This window comes from Osmerus mordax, chromosome 6 (assembly GCF_038355195.1).
Source record: "Osmerus mordax isolate fOsmMor3 chromosome 6, fOsmMor3.pri, whole genome shotgun sequence".
In the NCBI taxonomy this organism is placed as follows: Eukaryota; Metazoa; Chordata; class Actinopteri; order Osmeriformes; family Osmeridae; genus Osmerus; species Osmerus mordax.
The window spans coordinates 2,328,970-2,351,994 of record NC_090055.1 but is presented as its reverse complement, the minus strand read 5'-3'; the positions used below and the strand labels follow the sequence as shown (position 1 = coordinate 2,351,994).

The 23,025-nt window shown below is 46.5% G+C and overlaps 3 protein-coding genes across 6 annotated transcripts in view; all 3 read right to left on the bottom strand.

The window, feature by feature from the left end:
• Positions 1-249: 249 nt before the first annotated feature.
• iffo1b (intermediate filament family orphan 1b) lies at positions 250-11,868 on the bottom strand. 2 transcript variants are annotated; one of them, XM_067237687.1, is made up of 9 exons: positions 10,596-11,868; positions 8,600-8,660; positions 7,225-7,320; positions 6,641-6,781; positions 6,183-6,370; positions 5,767-5,896; positions 4,695-4,787; positions 4,447-4,577; positions 250-4,046 (listed from the first exon to the last, which is right to left on the bottom strand). In XM_067237687.1, the coding sequence occupies exons 1-9, from the start codon at positions 11,594-11,596 to the stop codon at positions 3,947-3,949; spliced, it is 1,941 nt and encodes a 646-aa protein (XP_067093788.1). In that variant the 5' UTR covers positions 11,597-11,868; the 3' UTR covers positions 250-3,946. The 2 variants fall into 2 exon arrangements, with proteins under 2 accessions (XP_067093788.1, XP_067093787.1); XM_067237686.1 differs by having other exon boundaries at positions 250-4,036.
• An 830-nt stretch (positions 11,869-12,698) lies between these two features.
• On the bottom strand, positions 12,699-19,587 carry opn9 (opsin 9). 3 transcript variants are annotated; one of them, XM_067237684.1, is made up of 9 exons: positions 18,178-19,587; positions 17,469-17,601; positions 15,774-15,924; positions 15,462-15,601; positions 14,438-14,576; positions 14,090-14,204; positions 13,743-13,827; positions 13,110-13,595; positions 12,699-13,017 (listed from the first exon to the last, which is right to left on the bottom strand). In XM_067237684.1, exons 2-9 carry the CDS (start codon positions 17,593-17,595, stop codon positions 12,758-12,760), a joined length of 1,503 nt encoding a protein of 500 aa, XP_067093785.1. In that variant the 5' UTR covers positions 17,596-17,601; positions 18,178-19,587; the 3' UTR covers positions 12,699-12,757. The 3 variants fall into 3 exon arrangements, with proteins under 3 accessions (XP_067093785.1, XP_067093783.1, XP_067093782.1); XM_067237682.1 differs by having other exon boundaries at positions 17,469-17,598; XM_067237681.1 differs by having other exon boundaries at positions 17,469-19,587.
• A 67-nt stretch (positions 19,588-19,654) lies between these two features.
• Positions 19,655-23,025, bottom strand: part of gapdh (glyceraldehyde-3-phosphate dehydrogenase) — a 4,439-nt gene continuing 1,068 nt past the window's right edge. The window contains 10 exon segments of the mRNA XM_067237685.1: positions 19,655-19,997; positions 20,081-20,178; positions 20,286-20,369; positions 20,657-20,735; positions 20,929-21,080; positions 21,243-21,324; positions 21,795-21,904; positions 22,020-22,120; positions 22,195-22,312; positions 22,684-22,783. Coding sequence (XP_067093786.1) covers positions 19,928-19,997; positions 20,081-20,178; positions 20,286-20,369; positions 20,657-20,735; positions 20,929-21,080; positions 21,243-21,324; positions 21,795-21,904; positions 22,020-22,120; positions 22,195-22,312; positions 22,684-22,783 — 994 coding nt within the window. The 3' untranslated portion in view covers positions 19,655-19,927.

The following is a 23,025-nucleotide window of genomic DNA, read 5'->3' as shown; positions in this document are numbered from 1 at the left end:
GGGAAGCGGGCTAGTAATCAGAAGGTTGCAAGTTCGACTCCCGGCCGTGCCAAATGACGTTGTGTCCTTGGGCAAGGCACTTCACCCTACTTGCCTCGGGAGAATGTCCCTGTACTTACTGTAAGTCGCTCTGGATAAGAGCGTCTGCTAAATGAGTAAATGTAAATGTAAACATTTCTTACTACTTTCCACGTGTACTAAAAACAAGAGAAAAACGGAGGATAAAAGAAGTCACGCGACAACAAATCGTATTGCTCAGCTGTCAACTTTTTATTCTTCATTCTAACTCTGCCCTCAGAATGCAGAGCTCTGCAGTAAAGCTTAAGCGAAACCTGCCACTTCTTACACTCAGGTGACACGCATATTGAAGGTCCTACCCAGTCACACACGAGACGCACGCTTCCCTGTCGAAGGCTACAAATAAAATAAACGTTTGGAAACTGAAGGTCAAATCTAAATATCTTGCAGGTGCCTGTAGTTACACCTGTTATTTATTGCACTGTGTATGAAACACAAATAAACATGTCAGCCAGGATCTGGATTCTTCTTTTTGGTTCTTTTTGGTTCTGGTGAATAGATGAATACGGTTAGAGGATTTATTTCTGCTGTTACTCAGAATAACTCAATCTGACCTAGTTCTTCAATCACTTTTGTCCTAAAGCATGCTACTTAGTATGTGACTGTGGACATCTTTGCACTATGCAGTCTTTAAACATACAATATACCCATAGCTGTTACTTTTAATATCATAGTATACAATATCATAGCAATCATACTGTCAATAGTGTTAAAGCCTTTTGCATTTTCTATTTTTTTTGTAGTTTTAGTTTTTTTTTTTACATTTTGGTGTTGTTTTTAAAAGAACTTTACTTAGCACTCACATACACTCATGAAGAACAACTGAGTCGCAGAGCAACTACTGTACATGTTTGATATACATATATACAGTGTTTTTAAGGCGTTGTGTGTAAGTCAAAATCGTGTTTGTGTGTGTGAGACATCACTTTAAGGTCCCACTGCTCTTGGTTCAGGTGGGTACATACAGATTGTCTGTCAGAAGACACTTGGTGACCAAATGTAATGTATGTGTGTGTGTGTCTGTGTGTGGTTCTGGAGAACTGACTTCTTCATGTTGTAGGTGAACCAGTAAAAGTCTTTTTAAAAACCACTGAAATTAGAGCACCCTTAAAACATAACACATGCATACAGAGACACTCACCTTCTCGGTGGATGTGGTAAACTATACAAAGAGCCCAAACAATACATAGTTCTCACGCACTGTCTCCTAGATATCCTCTTAGCATTCTTCAGTTGTAGCCAAAGAGAGAGGGATGGACCACACCAGACTTAAGACATGCATATCATTATTTCACAAACCCCAACCTACAGCTTAATCAATGAGACAAAACGCTTTTACAGAATATTTGAATATTGATATGTGAGCTGAAGCAATTTACAATCAACCTGATTTGACTTCTTCAGGACCAAAAATAAAAGGTAAATAATTGATCCTAAATAGATAAAATATTGTTTTTTGTTACTTATTTTTAATTTGAGTGGACATATATTTGCCTTTGCTGTCAACATTCAGTGTACTGTCATTCATGTTGTCTGTGCGTGTAGATTTTGTGAGTTTAAGGTGATAAACACATAAATAATGGAAAATGTAAAGCATGTGAAATATGATATAACTGAGATTTACAATAAAAACATGTTATCACACAAAAACAGATACACTAAATAGAAGTAATACATTTTCAACCCCAAAATAACTCAACTAATACAACTAATTTTAACTAACTTTGTGGACAGAATGTGTGCCAAATAATGAAACTACACTTTTCCATTCCTGCCATTTTTCAGTTGCATTTTATACTCTTATTATTGCTGTTACTATTGGATATACACTTTGCTTTGCTCTTTCGTTACAATTGCAAACGTTTACAAGCTCAAAAATAGGATTCATCAATAATTTTCAACAAGCACCAGTTTGAGAGATAGCTTTCAGCACAAGTTTTAGTTTTTTTTCTCGTTTTTCTTTCGTGATTCTTAAACGTAATGTAGACTAGGCTATATATCCAGTCAGTTTGGCACTCATAGTTAATGCTTTATCATGTCAAATGAACAATCATCTGTCTGTCCATCTATTAATATCCATAATTCATTCGCTAATGTACCCGCACTCACTTAACATTACCTTCTTAGCTGTGGTTTCCTTTTGACTACACTAACCCTGTGGTGTCATATAGTCCACCAGTCCTACTAGACCACAGCAGTAACCTGACAGAAAGTTAACATTCAGAGCTGTTTGTTCTGACCTGTCAACCACCTCAGTAGGCTTCTATCTGGTCTACTAATCTTCTATCTGGCCGACTACAATATAAATATCGCTGGCCTGATCTGGACAAGGGCTCCACACTGACTAGACCTGCCACCACAAACCACAAACCAAACTAAATATTTGAACATGACTCCTATGTATAACACTTGGGTGACAATGCCCTTAGTCGACCGTGTCCCCGTCCCTGCGTCGGTGACAGAGAGACACAGACAGCGATGCAAGGCCCCAGGCGCTAACGCCAAATTCGTCCTGAAGAGCGTACGTATTTACACTATTTATACAGCACCGCAGCGAAAAAGATGCGTTCCAAACCAAAAAGTATGTGTCCTACCCCGTGTCCTTGCTGACCATGATCACAAGCTGTCCGCAGTCCGTTTGTTTACCTGACATCGCCTTTGATTTTCATGGTGAATACAATACAGGCTATAGCGTGGGTCCTTGTGTTTGTATTATAGCTTCTTTAAAACAGTTCACTGTTCCGTAACACGTTATCAGGTAGTTAGAAGTTGTGTTGAATTATTTTAAGTTACGGAAGGGACCCACTCTCACCATACAATATTTCGGTCAATATCAGATAAACATTGAAACACATCATTTACACTCTGGACGTTGCTCAAGTACAAAGAGCAGTTACACCCTTAAGGACATTGATGTATTGGGCCTACCGATGTAAACCGCATGTCTTCAACAGTAAAGAGGCCTGCAATGATTGCTTGGAAGACCGACCTCAGGACACTGAAGCACGCGCCGCAAGGCCGGGTCTAACTGTGTGCCTTCTGAGTTACGATTAATTTTTTTTACTTCACTTTTTTTGTGTGTTTATTTTATTTATTTCAGTGAATGCAGTGAAAAAGTCTGGTATAATGAATTCGATATGAAGTGATATGCTATTGAACGACTTATATTTGACTTTGCTTAAATATGTGTCCTGTTTGAGTATGAGGAATCTAGTCAACTAAACACAAGCTGTCATTTAAATGCGACACTAAATCCAAATACACTAGCATTTCATGTCCCAGACGAACATACTCTATCCAACCTGACAAACCAACATTCTCCAACATTCTCCACCCCAAATTGTATTAATCAAACTCCACTCCTATTTTGTCGAGTTTTAACTTACTGCAACCTGAGCTTGAAAGAAAAACTTTAACAGAAAGGTCACGATGTTATGCAGCAGGTTAGCCTGAGATGGATATGTGGGTGTATATTGCCTGGCCAATTTCAGACACCTCTTCATACTGCTTTGAAACAGTCGTCTAAAAATAACATGTAACTCCTACGGTTCATGAGATTATATCAAAACCTCATTTTCCACTCCTGTGCCATATTGCCGTCAATGCAAGTAGATATGACCCTTGCAGATATGCATCTCTCCACTAGTGGGCAGTATGATTTGTTGAAAATGTACACAATCGGAATATGCAGTCTGAAAACGTACACGAAAACCTAGCAAGCATTATAAACATAAAGTTGCAGTGGTTTCGGGCTGTGAGATGCAGAAGTACACTAGCTGGATGGAGTGGAGGTCATGGGATGGAATAATGGAGGGATGGAGGGATGGAATGATGGAGGGATGGAAGGATGAGGGAACAGAGGAGTGGGTCATGATCTGGAGGAACTGGAGGGAGGAGATTCTTCTGGTTTCTCCTTGTCTGTAGACTCAATCTCGTCACCGGTCCCCGGAATGGGAGACTGAGAATCGCTGAAAGAAGGAAAGAGAGAGACAGAAAGAGAGAGAGAGACACAGAGAAAGACAGAGCAACAGATCAACAAAAGGTGTTGTAGGCTGTAGGGCAGTGTAAAAAACACCAAATGCACAACCCCTCACTCCCAAAACATAGCCGTGTGACTCCCATGCCTGCCACCTCGCTGGAGACAGACCTCAGAGATCAGAGAAGCGTACGTAGGGAGTCAGGTGGCTGAGCGGTGAGGGAATCGGGCTAGTAATCCGAAGGTTGCCAGTTTGATTCCCGGTCATGCCAACTGATGTTGTGTCCTTGGGCAAGGCACTTCACCCTACTTGCCTCAGGGAGAATGTCCCTGTACTTACTGTAAGTCGCTCTGGATAAGAGCGTCTGCTAAATGACTAAATGTAAATGTACCCGTCTCCAGTCTGGGTGATGAGCCTCCTGCAGGTCTCCATCTGGACGTCCAGGCCTCTCTTCATGGAGCACATCTCCATGTACTCGTGCAGGTGGCGGTTCATATCACTCTTGGCTGTCGCAAGCTCCAGCTGTGTGTGTGCGGGGGTACCAAACACAAAGTCAGAACCAGTCACGCGGCGCAGGTCTGTATCATACACTATAATAACATTCCTGGCATCCCAGGAATGTTACACACACTGTCTCACCTCTATCTGGCCGATCGTGTCTTGGTACTCCCTCTCTCTGGATTTGAACAGACACTCTGTGTCTTCGATCACCTTCTCCAAAGACTCATCTTGCTGAGAGAGAGAGAGAGAGAAAGAGAGAGAGAGGGAGAGAGAGAGAGACGTTGACAGAAATATGAGTGTGATGGCGGCAGCATTGCTGTGATGGCGGCTGCATGTCTGGTTGGTGTTTGTTTATAGCTGGCTGGAAATATGACAGTCATGCTTCATATTGGATTTGAGTATACAGGCCCCTGAAGGCTGAATCATAATGACAGATTACATCGACGTAAACAGAACATTTGCTTGTGTGGTGAACACAGCATTCTGTTACTGGACACAGACACACAAAACAAGGCTGACTTCATCCAACTGTCTAATCAAATTACCCCGAGTACGCGTTCCTGTTCTGTTCGATAAAGGGACAGCTTGTTGTCTCTCCTTACACTGACTAGTAATGGTCGATGAAAGCAAATACCTGACAACAAATCTGTTTCTCGTTCAGATTCAGGCGTGTGTGTTGGTGTGTATGCTTGGGTGTGTAGGTTATCGTGTGAATGCATGTTTGAGTGTGTGTTTTTGTGTGTGTGTATGTTTAGGTGTGTATGTTGTATGGTTGTGTCTGCGTGCGCACATGCATACATTTGTCCTGCTTAAAGAGACGTCCATTAGTAAAAAAATAAACAAAAGAAATATTTACCGTATATGGATGGATGTCTTTATGAGCTGTTTAGTACTTAGCTGAGAGAGGATCGGCGACCTCTGAAAGTACTGTAAAACATTTTAACCTATTGTCCCACTCACAATGACCTAATTCTAGAGACCAGGAATTTATGGAACACTAACAGCCAATGCTTGATCTTGCTGTCGTATGCATTCAAATGATCTCATCGTTAAAAGGGAAATGGCATCAGCTGTTTGGTTCTCTGTTCTGTCAGAATCAGCACGCATCCTAACTGTACTAATCAGGAGCCGTTTGGACACACTGGGCTCATACAGTACACAGTCCCACCAGGGGATTGGACCCTGCGACCACCATGCCAGTGCTCCCTACCTCTCCTGCCTGGTGAGTGGTCTCTGGTGGTCCCAGGGTGCATCCTGGGAAGTCCTCCCACAGTAGCAGCGTCTCCTCGGTCTCCTCCCACGCCAGGCTGTCGCAGTCATCCTCAAACTCACACTCACGCCTGCAACGCATCCAAAGCTGTTACACAAACCAACCGCATGTATGGACAAACATGCTGTATAAACACACACATACACACAGACACACACACACACAGACACACACACAGACACACACAGACACACAGACACACACACACTAACAGGCACACACACAGACACACACACAGACACACACACAGACACACACACACACACACTAACAGTCACACACACAGACACACACACACACACTAACAGGCACACACACTAACAGGCACAGACACACACACACACACGGACACTTACAGGTGGTTCAGCATTCGCTGCATCTCCTCATTGATCTGACTGGCTGATGAGGTACACAGCTCCTCCTCCTTGGGCGCACCCCCGTCGCTCTCTGAGGTGCTGATTGGTTCTTCTCCATCACTACCATTGACTGACAGCGGAGTCTGTCTCCGGGGACGACAGTTGATGGCAGACTGGGAGGTGGGCACCTTAAGGTTCAGTGAGAGATGGCCGCTGTAAACAGCCTCCCAGCAGTGTGTGTATGTTTGTGTGGACGTGCTTGGAGCGTGTGTGTGTGTGTGGGCACGCCTCTGTGTGGTGTGTGTGATGTGTGGTGTATGTGGTGTGTGTGTTGTGGTGTGTGTGTGTGTGTGTGGTGTGGTGTGTGTGTGTGTGGTATACGTGCGTGCGCGTGTGGTGTGTGTGGCGTGTGTGGTGTGTGTTGTGGTGTGTGTGTGTGTGTGTGTGTGTGGTGGTACCTGGTACATCTGGATGACGTCCTCACAGTTCCTCTGCTGGGCCACGTCACACAGGCGGGCCGTGATGTCGATCCTGCGACAGATGTCCATGTCCACCTTCATGGCCTTCTCCTGGATCTTACTGTCCAGCTCTGACAGGTTCTATCGAGAGAGAGAGAGAGAGAGAGAGAGAGTAGAGAGAGAGTAGAGAGAGAGTAGAGAGAGGAAGAGAGAGAGAGAGTAGAGAGTAGAGAGTAGAGAGAGAGAGAGAGAGAGAGAGAGAGAGAGAGAGAGAGAGAGAGAGAGAGAGAGAGAAGAGGTTCAAGAAGACAGTAAGGTGAGAGAGCAGTCAGCATAGTAAGTTCAATTTTATTTGTTTATCTTTTGATTGCTCTGTACCAAGGGGACGACATGGAGTGAAATGGAATGCTTGTCTATAATAATATACAATTTTATATACGGTTCACGTGCTAAGCGGATCGAGTGTACTGGTGTTTGATACACTATAGGTATATGAACGTTTACTAGGAGGTATACAGTACGCTGAGGTTGTGTGTATGTGGATATTGTATGCAATGTAAGGAGAAGGTGAGTTTTGTATTTACGTTGCTCATCAGGCCTTTGAAGAGGACCAGCTCTGCCTTCAACTGCTGCACTCTGACTGCCAACTCATCCTGGCAGCCTTCACTCTCCTGCAGGTCCTACGACCACAGACAGATAGGCATCACACACACACACACACACACACACACACACACAGAGCATCTCTCACTTCCCAGAACAAATCTGACTGTGGTGGTAGCATCTTAGAGACATTTACATTTTAGTAATTTAGCAGACGCTCTTATCCAGAGCGACTTACAGTAAATACAGGGACATTCCCCCCGAGGCAAGTAGGGTGAAGTGCCTTGCCCAAGGACACAACGTCAGTTGGCATGACGGGGAATCGAACTGGCAACCTTCAGATTACTAGCCCGACTCCCTCACCGCTCAGCCACCTGACTCCCTAGGTGACAGACTTACTGGAGACAAATCTGTTTCCAGTAAGAGACCACTCACAAGCCCTTTATACACAGGGCAGATAAGAAGAATTTAGCTATCCAGCAAAATGTAAACCCCCAGGATTTAACTTTCCCATAATTCACTCTGTTTTAAGATTTTTTTTGGGGTGTAATTCTAGTTATGTGTCTGGCTGGGCAGGGAAAGTCTCAAGTGTCTCTTTGATGAACATTGGGCACCACAGCTACAGCTTACTCTGTAACTGGGTCAGGTGTCTAGATGTTCCCAGAAACTGCAGCTACACACACACACACGCACACAAGCACGTGCACGCTCACACACACACACGCACACAAGCACATGCACGCTCACATAAACGCACAGAAGTACACTCTCACACAAAGGCATGCATACGCACGAGCAATCCCATGCACACAAACACACACAGGAAACCTGAGAGATCAACACCACATGAAGGTGGGTGGTGGTCGGACCACTCACTGAAGCTGTAAAAACAAGGGGCTTTCACAAGAGCAACCACAAGGTCCAGGTAGGCATACCATCACTGCATATTAGACTTTCATTCTAATGTTATGAGTTCTCAGTGGGCTGTTCCAACACACTTCTATTGAATGAGGCTGTTTCACACTCTCAATTGAATTAGGTTGTTTTGTGTGCGTCAGTGCAATGTCAATTCAGTCAGCACCATGCAGCCAACCTCATAGACATGGTGTTTCTGGCCCCAGGCCTCTCTCATCACGCTGACCAATCAGAGATGGCGTGGTATAGAATCAGAATCCGTATGAGGCTCAAAATGGGTGCTTTATTCACCCATGTGTATAGTTATTTTATGGATTAAAAGAGATGCAGTAGATATACGCTCAGTAAATGTGCCATACACTGTGACGAGACTTGGGGTGAGTCTGCACCAGTGAGGCAGGACAGGAAGAGAGGAACAGTCATGGTAGGTGCTCTTCCTACCTCCTGTAGGTCTGCGATCTTCTGTTCCAGATCCACCCTCATGGTATATTCCTCCTCCCACCTACAGAACACACACACACACACATACATTTACATTTAGTCATTTAGCAGACGCTCTTATCCAGAGCGACTTACAGTAAGCACAGGGACATTCCCCCCAAGGCAAGTAGGGTGAAGTGCCTTGCCCAAGGACACAACGCAATTTTGCACAACCGGGAATCGAACCAGCAACCTTCGGATTACTAGCCCAATTCCCTAACCACTCAGCCACCTGACTCCCGCACACGCACACACGCGCACGCGCAGACGCACAAGAATAAACTGAAACCTGCATGTGACTTGAGTGTGTACTTGGTGTGTGTATGTGTGTTTTCCTCCTGCGTACTGGTCAAATCAGTGACCTGTGAATCAGAACTTGATTAAAAGCATGTGCAGTTGACATGGGGCCGTTGACAGGTTCCATGGCTCGACACAACAGACCCCCAGGAGCCCCCACTCCCTCCCAGTTGTTTTTCACCTTATATAATTGCTGCTTAAAATGCAGGATTCTGCGACATATCCAGACCTATGAAAAGCTTAATGTGTTATTTAGTATTAAGAGTGAGGGGATTTTGTTCTGCATTTTTGCACAATGTTTTCATTTGAGGGGTTAGCGCAAAGAGAGAGAGAGAAAGAAAGAGAGAGTGAGTGAAAGGGGAGTTGAGACAAGTTCTCTTTGCAAGCCAACCCCCTTTTTCAGCAGTTACAGCTCAGCGAGTATGCTGCATTGCAGATGCAGTGTGGAGAGTTGAGACGGCTGCGCAAGAGGAAGGAGAGAGGGAGGGGGGGATGTTGTCATGGGACGAGGAGCAGAGAGTATAGTTGCCAATGGGGGGGAGAGAGACTAATGGCAGAAAAGTGAGAGAGCAAGGAGGGGAGGGGCAGAGTGAGATAAGAGACAGGAGCCAGAGAGGGAGAGGGGTGACACCAGCCACTGGCTGAAGGAGAGAGTGGCAGGTAAGGGCAAGACAGCGATGGAATGACGCCCGAAGATAAGGAAACAGGACGTAGGGGACTGATAGAAAGAATAGTTTACTAGTGAGATTATTGTTTCCCTGCAGGCAACTTTAACTGTGAACCAAGTATGAAAAAGTCCCACTGAGTGCAATTAAAGAACTAAACAGAGAAGCTGTAAATCATTGTCTGGCTGTCCTGATGCTATCGGCCAAGATATCGCTCGGGGCAACGCTGGCCCTGAGTTCCATACTCCAGAGGAAACTGGGTTTACTTTAAGCTCACACCAACATGTGTGACACTATATTCCTCTGAACAACACTTCTATCTGTTGTGCTAATCAACTGTTTGTCCCTCAACATATGGCTCTTAACACTAAACATTCAGCATCACTCAGAGACGCTATGCCCATTTCAAAACACACTGCCTTGTTGGTTTATGACACTGGCCCTGATCCAAAAACTGATGGGGATGGAGATAAGACAAATATATATCAGTGAATTTGACACAAAGAATGACATTGGCTTTAGGGGATGTGGGAACTGGACACATTTCTGTCAACATGAACAAGACATAACCTGCTTCTTTAGAGATGGAAATGTTGAAATTTCCATTTATCATGACTCAGTAATAAGTGTTCTTCTGGACAGATTTGTTCAGAACTGTTACTTTCGTACATCTTTCTTACAAATACAGAACACCATGTAGGGTGAAAGTATTGTGAAAATTGGGATCGCCATCTGTCGTGACAAACGTTTTGGCATTAAAGGTATTCCCGCTGAAGGATGCAAATACACGGTGCAGAATTTGTTTGTGTTACATGCAGCTGTTCTCATCGACCATCTGTTAGCAAGGCCGCTACCACTCTGCTACCACGAGGAATCACACGCCCCTTATAGTTCTGCCAACTAGGCACATCTCAATTCTTTAATTACTTTTATATGATCTGTCGCACACCTGGCCTTACAGGTTTCATGGTGAATAAATACAGAAGGCCAGTTACCTGCGCTTGTACTCGTCTCTTTCCCTCTTCACTTTAGCCAGGACGTTATACAGGGCTCGGATCTCTGGGGTGATGGTGTCAATTTGGACCCCGACTCCATCCGGATGGATCCAGGACACACCGGGGCTGGTAACGCGCGTCTCCACGCCAGAGCCGAGCTTGCGGGTGTGGTTATAGGACCAGATAGTTCCCGGTAGAAACCTGGGAGGGGGGTTGGTCGGGGTTCCGGTACCGGTGCTAGTACTTGTGACCGTTCTCCCTACGGTTTGTGACCTGGAGCTGGATGGAGAGTCGACAGTTGGAGTTGACAGGTTGATTGTGATGGTGGGATTCTTCGGGTTAGAGTTTGGATTTTCGGTTTGGTTCTGCTCCAGCGTGAGGACTGTCGTGAGTGGTGGCATAAAAAGCGTTGTGGGCCTCGTAGCTGAGTTGTTTGTGTTGTGAAACGGAAGCGAACCGGGCCTAAGTGGAATCGTCCCCACGAACCCGGTCTGGACACCTGTTTCTTGGGTGTGTGCCCCTCCCCCGTTTTCAGAACATCCACCTTTGCATTTAGTATTGGCATCCAAAGCCTGCTGAAGCTGTTTCTCCAAGATCTTGTTCCTCCGCTCCAACTCGTGTACTTTGGCTAGAAAGCATCGGAACCGCAAGTTGAGCGTCTTCAGTACGCTAATGTTGGACCCCAAGTCGTTCCTTAGGGCCATGGCAGCAGGTGGTGGCACCGCGCGGTGCACCGGATGGTTGTGGTTATGGTGCAGGTAAGCACTTTGTGAGGATGGGGTGAAATCAAATCCGGAGAGCGTCTCCGGGCCTAGTCCAGTTTCTTCAAGGAAGGCGGTTGGATCTGGAGAGCCGAAGATGGCCTCGGGCAGAAGGCCGGATGGGGAATCCGGATGACTCGGTCCTAGATTCTGCTGCTGTTGATGTTGGAGAAGCGTGTTTGTCCCCAACAAAGGATTCATGCTATGGTAAGGGAAACTAAAGCGCTGCAGATCTGGCATGAACACGGACGGTAATTTGCTTGCTATGGTGGAATACAATAACGGTAAGATAAACAACGTCTAGCTGTTGGTTATCAGACAATTGCGCCACGTTTTAAAATTAACCCACCTGTTTATGTAACTGTTTCTAATTAATAATCTTATCCTCGACTTAGAGCCGGGTCGACTTAAGGTTGGCTAACTGGTCAAGTGTTCTCTCCCTGTTAACGGTCCCCAACAAAAACAATGTTAAACACGAATCCAAACGGTATGCGCAAACAAAAAATATGCGACAACGCCAATATGTTAATCCAAAACGAGATGTTATCAATGATCAAATAAATTCTCAATAATAATGCACTGCGCTTGAATGTTTTTAAAAGATAAACTCAGACCGTATCAGCGACGCAGCTTCTTGCTTCAAGATGTGACCGCAGGCAAGAGCAAGTGCTGCGGGATTTGGAGAGCAAGCTACCGTAAATACACAATTAGACTGGATTCTGTTAACCATTTCACTCTTTACGTTCAATATAGAAAACTCCTTCCCTTTAAAACAGTAGCCTATGTTGTGTTCAGTGGAAAATATAGCCTACTAGGCTACAAGTTGAATAACATGGTGAGATGTAGACCTAATCAACAAAACAATGTAATAAAAGTGTAAGAACTATTTTATTTTATTTAAAAATCGTTTGGCAGGATGTAGAGGCAACTAATGACACGACACATGAGGTCAATTAGTTTCAAATATCAGTCCAAATATCACAATACAAGGAATCTATGCATAAATAACTAAATTAGCTTGCCAAAAACATGTTTCAATAAATTAAACTAAATTGTCTTGACTGGCACAGAAAACAAAATTAACACAATAATAGTTAGTGGAGAAACAGAAATCAAATATACACCTTACATATTATCAAATGTGAAGATACCCTATTTTAGGATGCCCCCTCCACCCTCTCTGTCTCTCTCTCTCTCTCTCTCTCTCTCTCTCTCTCTCTCTCTCTCTCTCTCTCTCTCTCTCCTCCCCTTTCCGCTCTCTCTCTCTGTCTCCCCACCCACTTTCTCTGTCTCTCTCTGTCTCTCCTCCCCCCCCTCTCTCTCTCTCTCTCTCTCTCTCTCTCTCTCTCTGTCTCTCTCTCTGTCTCTCTCTCTCTGTCTCTCTCTCTCTCATCTTCTCTCTCAGTCAGCAGGCTGCTGGACGTGGATGTCCTCCTTCTCGCTCATCTTCTGGCCCTCCGTTTTGACCTGGGTGTCTAAGGAGGCCACATCCAGAGCATCCCAGCCCACAGACGTGTTGTCCGACCAGGAACCCCTGCCTCCTTCTTTCCCCTTCTCGCCGAGTATCTGCTTGTTCTCCAGCTGCACCATGGACACGGCCAAGGGCTTGTTCTTCTGTCTCCAGCTGTGGCAGTACGACAGATTAATGCTGCTTCTCTGCGCTGTGGAGGAGCGGAGAGAGATTGTTAGCTGACATGACCTGTGTGTGTGTGTGTGTGTGTGTGTGTGTGTGAGACGAATCCTCGAGTCTCACAATAGCTTCCGTCTGTGGCTCTCGTCCTCCTCCTCTCCCGGATGTCTCTTCCTCGCAGGATGTCGAACACATCCTCTCGGAACTCCTTGTTCATGATCTGGTAGATGAAGGGGTTGATCATGCAGTGAGACTTGGCGAACATGGCCGGGATCAGGGACACAACTGGGGGCAGGCAGGACACGGGCTGGTAGCTGTCCGGCTCTGACGCCCCCTGGTGGACTGGATGTGAACTTTGCGTGGTGGCGACAGCCTCGGTGGGCGAAGGGTCCGAGTACTCTGCCTGGTCGTAGTACATGCTGTCGTAGCCGCCTCCGTAGCTCTCCGTGGAGGTCCAGTTGTGGACAGTTGGAAGCCCCAGGAGGTTGGTGATGGTGCTGGGGTGGAGGGACCCCTCCACCCACTCCTCTCGATGGGCCAGGGCGGAGTAGAGGGACACTATGGCGTAGGGGGTCCAGGCAAGGAGGAAGGTGGAGCAGACCACAGCCGCTATCTGCAACAGAGAGATGGACAGACGGAGGAACACAAAGATTCATGGTTCATGATCTAGAGACCTTTTAGATGCTATTAGTGAAGCAGAGATGACGCCCATTTTGTGGCTACACTCGCTGTGATGTTATCAGCCGTTTGTTTGACATGCCTTGGTGAGCCTCATGTCCCGGCTGCTGTGGGTGACAGCTGAGGAGGGGATGGAGGCCAGGGTCTGGTGAGACTTGTACACCTGCTCGAATAGAAACACGATGAAACAACCGGTGAGTGCACGTTCTCCCACAGCACAGTCAGCTAGGTCTACCACAGCTCTGTTGCAGTACTGTACTGCTGTGCTGAACGCACAGGCACACTCGGCCTTGGCATGCATAAAACATGTCCAGCACCCCGCATAGCAAAGACCACTCAGCAGAAGTGCTTTATCAAGGACCCCATGAATCAAACGAGATGCTAATTGCTGGCTCCCTGCCTCGCCAGGATCAGCGCAGGCTCACCGTCCGGAGGATGGCCAGGTAGGAGACGATGATGGTGAGGGTGGGGACTCCGAAGCACAAGGTCAGGATGAGGAATATGTAGGCTTGGTCCTGCAAGGACGACCTAATCTTCCACCTGACAGGAAGAGGAGATCCAGACATCCGCAGGAACATGAACACACAAGTACAACCAGATATTCACATATCGCATCTGTACCTCATGAACCCGCATCCAGACAGACATGCAAACAGGGCTGAATTAGTCAGAACTTTCAGAGCTAATTGTGTACGCAAACAAGCTTTGGCATGTACACACAACTACACTCACAACAGAATTCAGTGATAGGTGCGAGCAGAAGGGAGAAGTACCAGTTAATCGTGCAGCTGGTCCCGAAAGGTTCTGGTCCGTAGCTTCCGAACCCAAAGGCAGGGAGAACGGCCCAGAAGACGGTATAGGCCCAAATCAGTGCAATCGCTAAAGACATGTGACGTCTCTCTATCCACTGACCTGGAGTGCAGAGCAGATATCATTTTTGCACAGATTTAGCATGAAGCAAAGCATGATTTCAAATGAATGTAGAAGTACTGTGCATGCAAGAACACTGTCCCCATGTAAAGCAACCTGCTTCCCAAACTCACAACACAAACAGACATGCCAGTACTCTGTCTCACACTGTCACGCCCATGCGCAGGGAAGCCTTTAACGATCGAGTACTCTAAAATCAGTATGTGGAATCTGATATCCTTACCAACAGACAACAATCACAGAAACTCGGGCAGCAAGGGTAGATATTTGATGTTCGACCTAAATGACAGAGATCTTGAGCGAGTGACCTCAGGAAGTGACTTCAGGAAGGCAGAGGATCAGATGCACTCAAGGACCATGTGTACACTGACGGCCACCGTTATTATCTCTAACAGCAACCGCTACACCGCAATGTCTATCGCTTCACCGCAATCTCAGAACCCTGGCTGTGGTTTGTATCACAATATGTCAGTGAGGATGAAGAATGAGTGTCAAAGATCAATCTTTGACACAATATCTTTTTGAAAGCTGCTTTTATGCTGTATGTTCCCTTAGCTGAGCTTTGGGCTAAATGCTCTTTCACTGTTGTGACTTTGATAAGTACTACAAAGATGACATTACCTCTGAATATATATTGTGCTTCTCTTTTTGTATTACAACAAAAGAAGCTTTGACTGCATTTCTCTACAGCTTGGTTCCCAATCTTCTTTCATAAAAAAAAGTCAATTCTTTAAAAAGAAAATCTCCTTTCCTTTCCCCTCAGGTCCCTCTCACGTTTTCCTGCTTAACCGAGTAGTTCGTCATGTTTCATGCAGGTGTCAGGTGTCAGCAGTGGAGGCTGGGGCCTCCACAGTGCATCTCACTGACCGTATCTTAAGGAGCAGATCTTGAGGCAGCGATCCAGAGAGATGAGACTGGTGGTGATGAGGGAGCCAATCCCAAACACAAAGCCCTGCATGGCGTACCACAAGCAGCCAGACTCCCCGAACACCCAGGCGTGAGACAGGCTGAGGAGGGGAGAAGGAAGGGGGAAGAAGGGGGAGGTGACACTCCCAGCATCCAGGTATGAAAGTATACATCGCACTCAGGTTCGTTTCTTCACATACCTTGGACAATTATGTTTTTTTCTTTCTTAAAGTACAGACTATGCCTCCTTTTCTTACTTTGATCTAAACTCACCTGGATATTATGAAGCATGGCGCCCCCAGGAGGCTGTAACCGAAATCACAGACAGCCAGGTTGATGGTCATGAGCTCAGGGGGCCGGAGGTTCTTCCTCTTCTTGCCGTAGACCAGCAGCACGGTGCCGTTCCCCAGCACAGACACGGCGCCTGGGACAGGAGAGAGAACACGGAGCATGAGAAGACCAGGTGAGAGAACACGGAGCATAAGAAGACCAGGTGAGAGAACACGGAGCATAAGAAGACCAGGTGAGAAGACCAGGTGAGAGAACAGGGAGCATGAGAAGACCAGGTGAGAAGACCAGGAGAGAGAACACGGAGCATAAAAAGACCAGGTGAGAGAACACGGAGCATAAGAAGACCAGGTGAGAGAACACGGAGCATGAGAAGACCAGGTGAGAAAACACGGAGCATGAGAAGACCAGGTGAGAGAACACGGAGCATGAGAAGACCAGGTGAGAGAGAACAGGTGAGAAAACCAGGTAAGAGAACAGGGAGCATGAGAAGACCAGGTGAGAGAGAACAGGTGAGAAAACCAAGTGAGAGAACAGGGAGCATGAGAAGACCAGGTGAGAGAACAGGGAGCATGAGAAGACCAGGTGAGAGAACAGGGAGCATGAGAAGACCAGGTGAGAGAACAGGGAGCATGAGAAGACCAGGTGAGAGAGAACAATGTCGGGGGGGGGGGGATTGAACAGGGAGTTCAAAGGACCGGGAAAAACCAGGATGTGTGATTTCACAGATGACGGAACAGGCAGGGACGAGAGATCGATGAGCGGACATGGTAGACAGGGGATTTTTTATGTTCTGTTTTTTTAGGTCTGTGGCGCACAGCATACTTTCCTCATATCACAGCGCATGAGTGGTCGTCTAACGCAGGAAAGATCGATCATCTACTATCGACATGTGGAGCCACTCACTGTTCTCCTGGGCGGATGCCACGGTTCAACAAGCCAGTCGTTTATTTTAGTATTTCAGCCAGGCGTCCTAACAACCCCTCTTTCCAGACCCCCTGGGCCCTGGAATCAGCTGCCCAGCCCAGCCCACGCCCTGCACCGAGGCATCGACAGGGATGCCAGCGGGCAAGGGGAGAGGCGGAGGGGGTCGTCTGGTCATCAAATCTGATTTGGTTTTGCTGTGTTAACCCGTGTGTGTAGCTTAATGATGATGATGATGATGATGATGATGACATCCCTGCAGGTAGGAATGTATTATACTGTTCTGGAAGGCTCCACACCTGCTATGCTCCACTCCACCCTTCCTCTCTCTCTCCTCCTTCAGCTGTCTCCGCTCTCACTGAGCTAGTTCTGTGCTCCTTGCGCGATTCATTCCACATGTCTGAGTCTAAACTAGAGTAGATCAATGCCTCGTTTGATCACACAAGTTGGCCATGACGGCAGACAGCTTTACATCTGTGTTCAGTGGTCCCTGTTTCTTGATGCAAAGGTTTGCAAACGTCTCATCTCTTCTTAATAATGAAAAACATTGATTACTCTGAGAAATCCCTGTCGTGAATACGCCACAAGCAAATCTCGTTTTGAGAAGGTTGAAAGGATAACAGTACGTATATGCTTTTCACAGAAGGATAATTAGACTCCGTTTTCAATTCTTGAATGTGGTGTCGGTATCGAAACACTTGTTCCTCCCTTCGACCCACTCAGAGAGGATGAGGGTGAGGACGAGGTCCCACTCACCTGTGATCACCATCAGGATGGCCACTCCCAGGTCCGCGCTCGAAGTGAGTTGCGACTGGAAGGCGGGAGAGAGGGCGGATGGGACAGGCTCAGAGCCCCTCCACGTGTCATTCAGTCCTGCCGACATGTACTGCTGGAAGGAAGCAGATGCAGGACACACACACACACACCTCTCTGCTAAACAAGATGTGAAGCCCACCACCAGAGCTAGACGTGGAGAAGGTAAATCCTCCATGACAGGTAAGCAGTGGGGGTGAATGAGCAGGATCATAAGACTGAGGCGTTTGTGTGAGAGAAGTTTCGAGTTAGTGGATGTGGAGTTGGAAAGAGTAAGAAAGAGAGAGAGTTCACTGATTATCTTAGCATCTTATGAGTAAGAGGGAAAAGGAGGGGATAAAGGACATGACATGGAAACCTACAAGCGGTTACGAGCACAAACAAAATGTCTTTCAGATGAGATAAGTCAACCATGGGACACTGCCTGAAGGACGGAAAGTAAATCTCTCTCCACACTCCAACCCCCAGAAAGACACAAAGAGAGGCTCAAATTGTTGCTAACCGCAGTAGGGGTGGAGAAGTTGAATTATGTTAAAACATAAGACCAAAAAGTGCGAAGCAATCTCATTTTTAAGACGTGGTCAAATCCGTCAGGAGTGCCTTGGAACCACACACACAGAACGCACACACACGCACAGCCAGTCCTACTCACCTTCCTCTTTCTCAGTCGGTCAGTCTGTCCTAGTTTCTCCTGTTACTTCCCTCTCCTGTTCAGATCGTCTTTATGCTAAGTTAAGCTCTTTTTTAATCTTAAGCCTCTTGATTTTCCAAATCAATTTTGCGGTTGACAATCTGGTGGTGAAATGAACAGAGAAAAAGAGGGAGAGAGAGAGAGATGTATATAAACCTTTTTGACCTCCCTCTTGATCAGTCATTCCCCACCCCTTATCTCTCCCTCTCTATCTCACTCCCTTTCTCTCTCTCTCTCTCTATTGCTCTCTCTCGCTCTGTGTGTGTCTTGCTCACACACACACTCTTAATCTCCCACACATGCATTCTCAATGTTTTCTGTCCTACATTTATCTCATCTTAGTCTTTTTCAGAAAGCAAGTTTATTTTTTTATCTGTCCTTTTCAGGTTAGAAATTATGATTAAGGATAAGACAGTGATTCATGAGGCATGATTATTTCATTCAATGCTCCACGTTAATCTTAATAATCGTTTTAGAGGCAAAAGTGTGTGCTTGCGTGTCTGTGTCTCCGTGCATCAGTGAGAATTATAACTACCAGCAGACATATTTTCGCGTTGGACAACTATCATGGATATTTGGTTTGACCTCTGGGAATTAAGCTGTCCTGGAAGTCTGTGACAAATGTATTAAACGTGGAAATAAATATATATACACGGCTGTGATCTGACCAACGGCATTGATTTAATCCTAATCCAACTCATATTACAGAAGTAGAGCTTTGAACACGCACAGGCCTACATTCAAAAAAACTTGTGAGTGCAAGTGTGTGTGTGTGTGTGGTTGCAACCCTTAATAGAACCGTATGGCCCAAATTGGATAGTGAACGGGATTTCAAATCATCTCCTTGGGCCACCACAGGGGTTAACCGATAGCCTACTTCATGTTCTTTAAATCCAGTTTAGTTTTTTTGTACGTCTCCTTAATCTACATTACCAACTCTGGGCCACTTCTATAAGACCCAAACAGACTTTTCTGTAAACTGCGACCTACAGGTAGACTGCACCCAGCATCATGTGACACGCTGCTTCGTTCATAATTTGATGACTCGGCACGCCCGCCCACACTTTCGATTTATTACGTCAATAACATCGATATATATTTTTCATGTAGGCCCGTCGTGGAAAACATAATGGTCTGCCGCTGTCAAGTCGACTTAGATTCGCCACATTACACTCGGCTATGCAATCGGACCAGATATTGAGCTGATATGATGGCTTCGAACGCATGAGCACAAGAGAATTAGTTATAGTCCAGGCAAAGTAACTAATTTGGAGCCAAAAATAGAACTAACTAAAATATTTTCCAGCATATATGATTTCTATGAGGTGTCCAGAACTGAGAAACTCATGACAGAAACCAGGATGCTAGGAGATTGAGGCTTGTTCATGAATCTTAGACACCCCCTCCCACCGAACCCCCTGATAAAGAGGACGCAGTATTCTCACAAACAGAGGACTTTATTCATCCACTGAACGCAGCACCTCAGTGCCATAGCCAGTGAAAGACCTTCAGCCTTTCCTTCGACTCCTACTTCACAAAACAGAACAGGGATTTGACGATACAAAAATTAATTGGTCATCAATTCAAAGTTGTGTTAATGACTGTGGTGGCTGTTTTCTCCACAGCCGTGCAAATGGCGGTGGTGCTTGAATCTGGGGGGGGACGTGGGTCATGTGACGTAGTGCAGTTGCATTGGATTGGCTGGTTGCCTTTACTCTTTGGAAGCCATGTGGGCCATCAGGTCGCAGACACGCTGGCTGTAGGCAAACTCGTTATCGTACCTGAGGAGACACAAAGGCACCGTTAGGATCCTAGAACAAAGTTTGTGTGCGTTTGTGTGTGTGCGTGGTAGACACTGGCTTACCATGAGACAAGCTTGACAAAGTGGTCATTGAGGGCGATGCCTGCGCCAGCATCAAAGATGGAGGAGTGGGTGTCACCGTTGAAGTCTGAGGACACAACCTGTGATAGGGAAAAAAGAAAATACAACAAGTTTGCATCACCCGCTAAATGATAACAGCTAGTGACCATTAATTGTTGCTGAGAATGTGAATCGAACAGGTCCGTACATGGTGCTCTGTGTATCCCAGAATGCCCTTCATGGGCCCTTCACTGGCAGCCTTCACCACCTTCTTGATGGCATCGTACGAGGCCTGGGAAGTGAAATGTATGGTTAAGCGGAAGTAGAATGTATTCTTACCATTGACTATGAAATGTAAAAAAAAAATAAAAAAATAAAAAAGCCAAATTAGCCTATGTGATGACCTCCTTTAGATCTGTAGACACACCAAGTAGGCTACAATTACAGATCTAATAGCCTACATGGATCCACTACAACACAAAAGGCAAACGTAACCTCCAGATAAAAAAAAAAAAAGAAAAAAAAAAAAGAGGACATTTGTGAATCGCGAATCGGTGGGGAGGGGGCGGGGTTACTCACAGGCTTCTCCAGACGGACAGTCAGGTCGACCACTGACACGTTGGGGGTGGGGACACGGAATGCCATGCCTGTCAGCTTGCTGTAGAGGGGCCAGACATGCAGGACATGAGATCAAAGACTAAACTACTTCAGAATGGGCTTTATTCGCCATGCAAGTTGACCACAAACAAGGAATTGTGGCAGGAAGGTGCATACGATAAATATACTAATCTTAAACTATACAAATGTAAAAATGTGAATGTGTATGAAGGCTGGGCGTGTCCTGTACTGACCCGTTGAGCTCTGGGATGACCTTGCCCACGGCCTTGGCAGCGCCCGTGGAGGCAGGAATTATGTTCTGGCTGGCTCCACGACCGTCCCGCCACAGCTTACCAGAAGGACCGTCCACGGTCTTCTGGGTGGCAGTGACGGCGTGGACTGTGCTCTGTGGGCAAGGACGGCGATAAAGTGGAGGGGTAGAGAGGTATAATAACGTTAAATCTGCTGCGTCTGGTTTCAGTGCTTTAGACGAGGGCAAGCCGGTGTTGTGTCAGATTAAGCCCTCTCTAGGAGATTGTCCCTCTAGGTGTTGTGTTGTAATCCGTACCATAAGACCCTCGATGATGTGGAAGTTATCGTTGATGACCTTGGCCAGGGGAGCCAGGCAGTTGGTGGTGCAGGAAGCATTGCTGTGTGGGGAGAGCAAGTACAGATATATATAAAGACTAGATGTCTTACAGCGGAGTCTAGAACGTCCACACATGGCGGCCATCTTGCTACAGTCAACTCGCTCACTCATAACATTGTGTTGGTGCTACATGTACTTTTTAAATGACCATAACTTGCTCAATTATGTTATTAAAAAAAAGTATGCAATAGAATAGAATAACGACATCTGACGTCGATAAACCAACCCGTTTCAAAATCGGTTGAAAATTGAGCAAGTTATGGTCATTTAAAAAGTGTGCGGACGTTCGACTGTTGGCCGGCAACGGACGAGACATCTACCCTTTATATACATCTATGAGAGCAAGTACAACATGAGCTACACAGGCTTTCATAACTGACCACACTTACAATAGAAGGTTCATGAGCAGTGTCCTTGTTTAGTTTTCAGGATTAACACAAGTAATCTTGAGTGACGGGTGTTTGGCCTCACCTGACAACCTTGAGGGAGTTCTCATACTTCTCGTGGTTGACGCCCATGACGAACATGGGGGCGTCGGCGCTGGGAGCGGAGATGATCACCCTCTTGGCACCACCCTTCAAGTTGGGCCTGGGAGAGAGGGGGGGGGAGGGTGAGGAAGACAGATCACTCAAGGGTAATGTCTCATGTGCTCACTCCTTTGTGGGGTGTCTGGTCGGCAACACAAGAGGAAGGAATACGTACAGAAGCCTTCTCGATGGTGGTGAACACTCCGGTGGACTCAACCACGTAGTCAGCACCAGCCTCTCCCCATTTGATGGCAGTAGGGTCCCTCCCCCCTGTGTGTGTGTGTGGGGGGGGGGGGGTCAGATAACCGTAATAGTAACCCTGATGTAATTGTAAAAGATTGGACGAGGGACTCACTCGTGGAACACGGTGATGGCGTGTCCGTCGATGACCAGCTTGCCGTTGTCGGCCTTGACTTCACCCTTGTAGCGGCCGTGAGTGGAGTCGTACTTGAACATGTAGACCTGTGGAGAAGTGGGGGAGGTTGAAATCCAAATGCATTTGTATAGCCCTTTCACACCCCCCCAGAGGGCTTCACATGCCCCAGAGGGCTTCACATGCGCCCCCAGAGGGCTTCACATGCGCCCCCAGAGGGCTTCACATGCGCCCCCAGAGGGCTTCACATGCGCCCCCAGAGGGCTTCACATGCGCCCCCAGAGGGCTTCACATGCGCCCCCAGAACTGCCCCTCAGCCCTACCCAAACTCTCAAGGAAGACGAGGAAAAAAACCTCAAAGAAACTCTGGGTCAACCCAGTGCTGCCTATGGCTCAAGTCTACATTTCTAGAGCCTTCCATGACCCCAGGGATGTCTGGGGCTGGTTGGACACCACTCACCATGTACTCCAGGTCGATGAAGGGGTCATTGATGGCCACAATCTCGACCTTCTTGGAGCTGAAACCAGCACGGGTCACCAGGCGTCCGATGCGGCCAAATCTGAAGAGCACAAGGAAAAAGGTTGTTCCCTTGTTTGGCCACTAGAGGGCAATACCATGTCGCTTACATTTACCACAATTTGTCTACCACAATTTGTCCATGGAGAGCAGGTCTAAACTCTTAAATGCAACCAATATGTAATAATGCAAAGACAGCGTGCGTTTATACCACATTGGCATTCTTTATGCACATTTTGGAATCACAGCACAACAAGACTCTGGTTGCTGGTACTTGACATGACA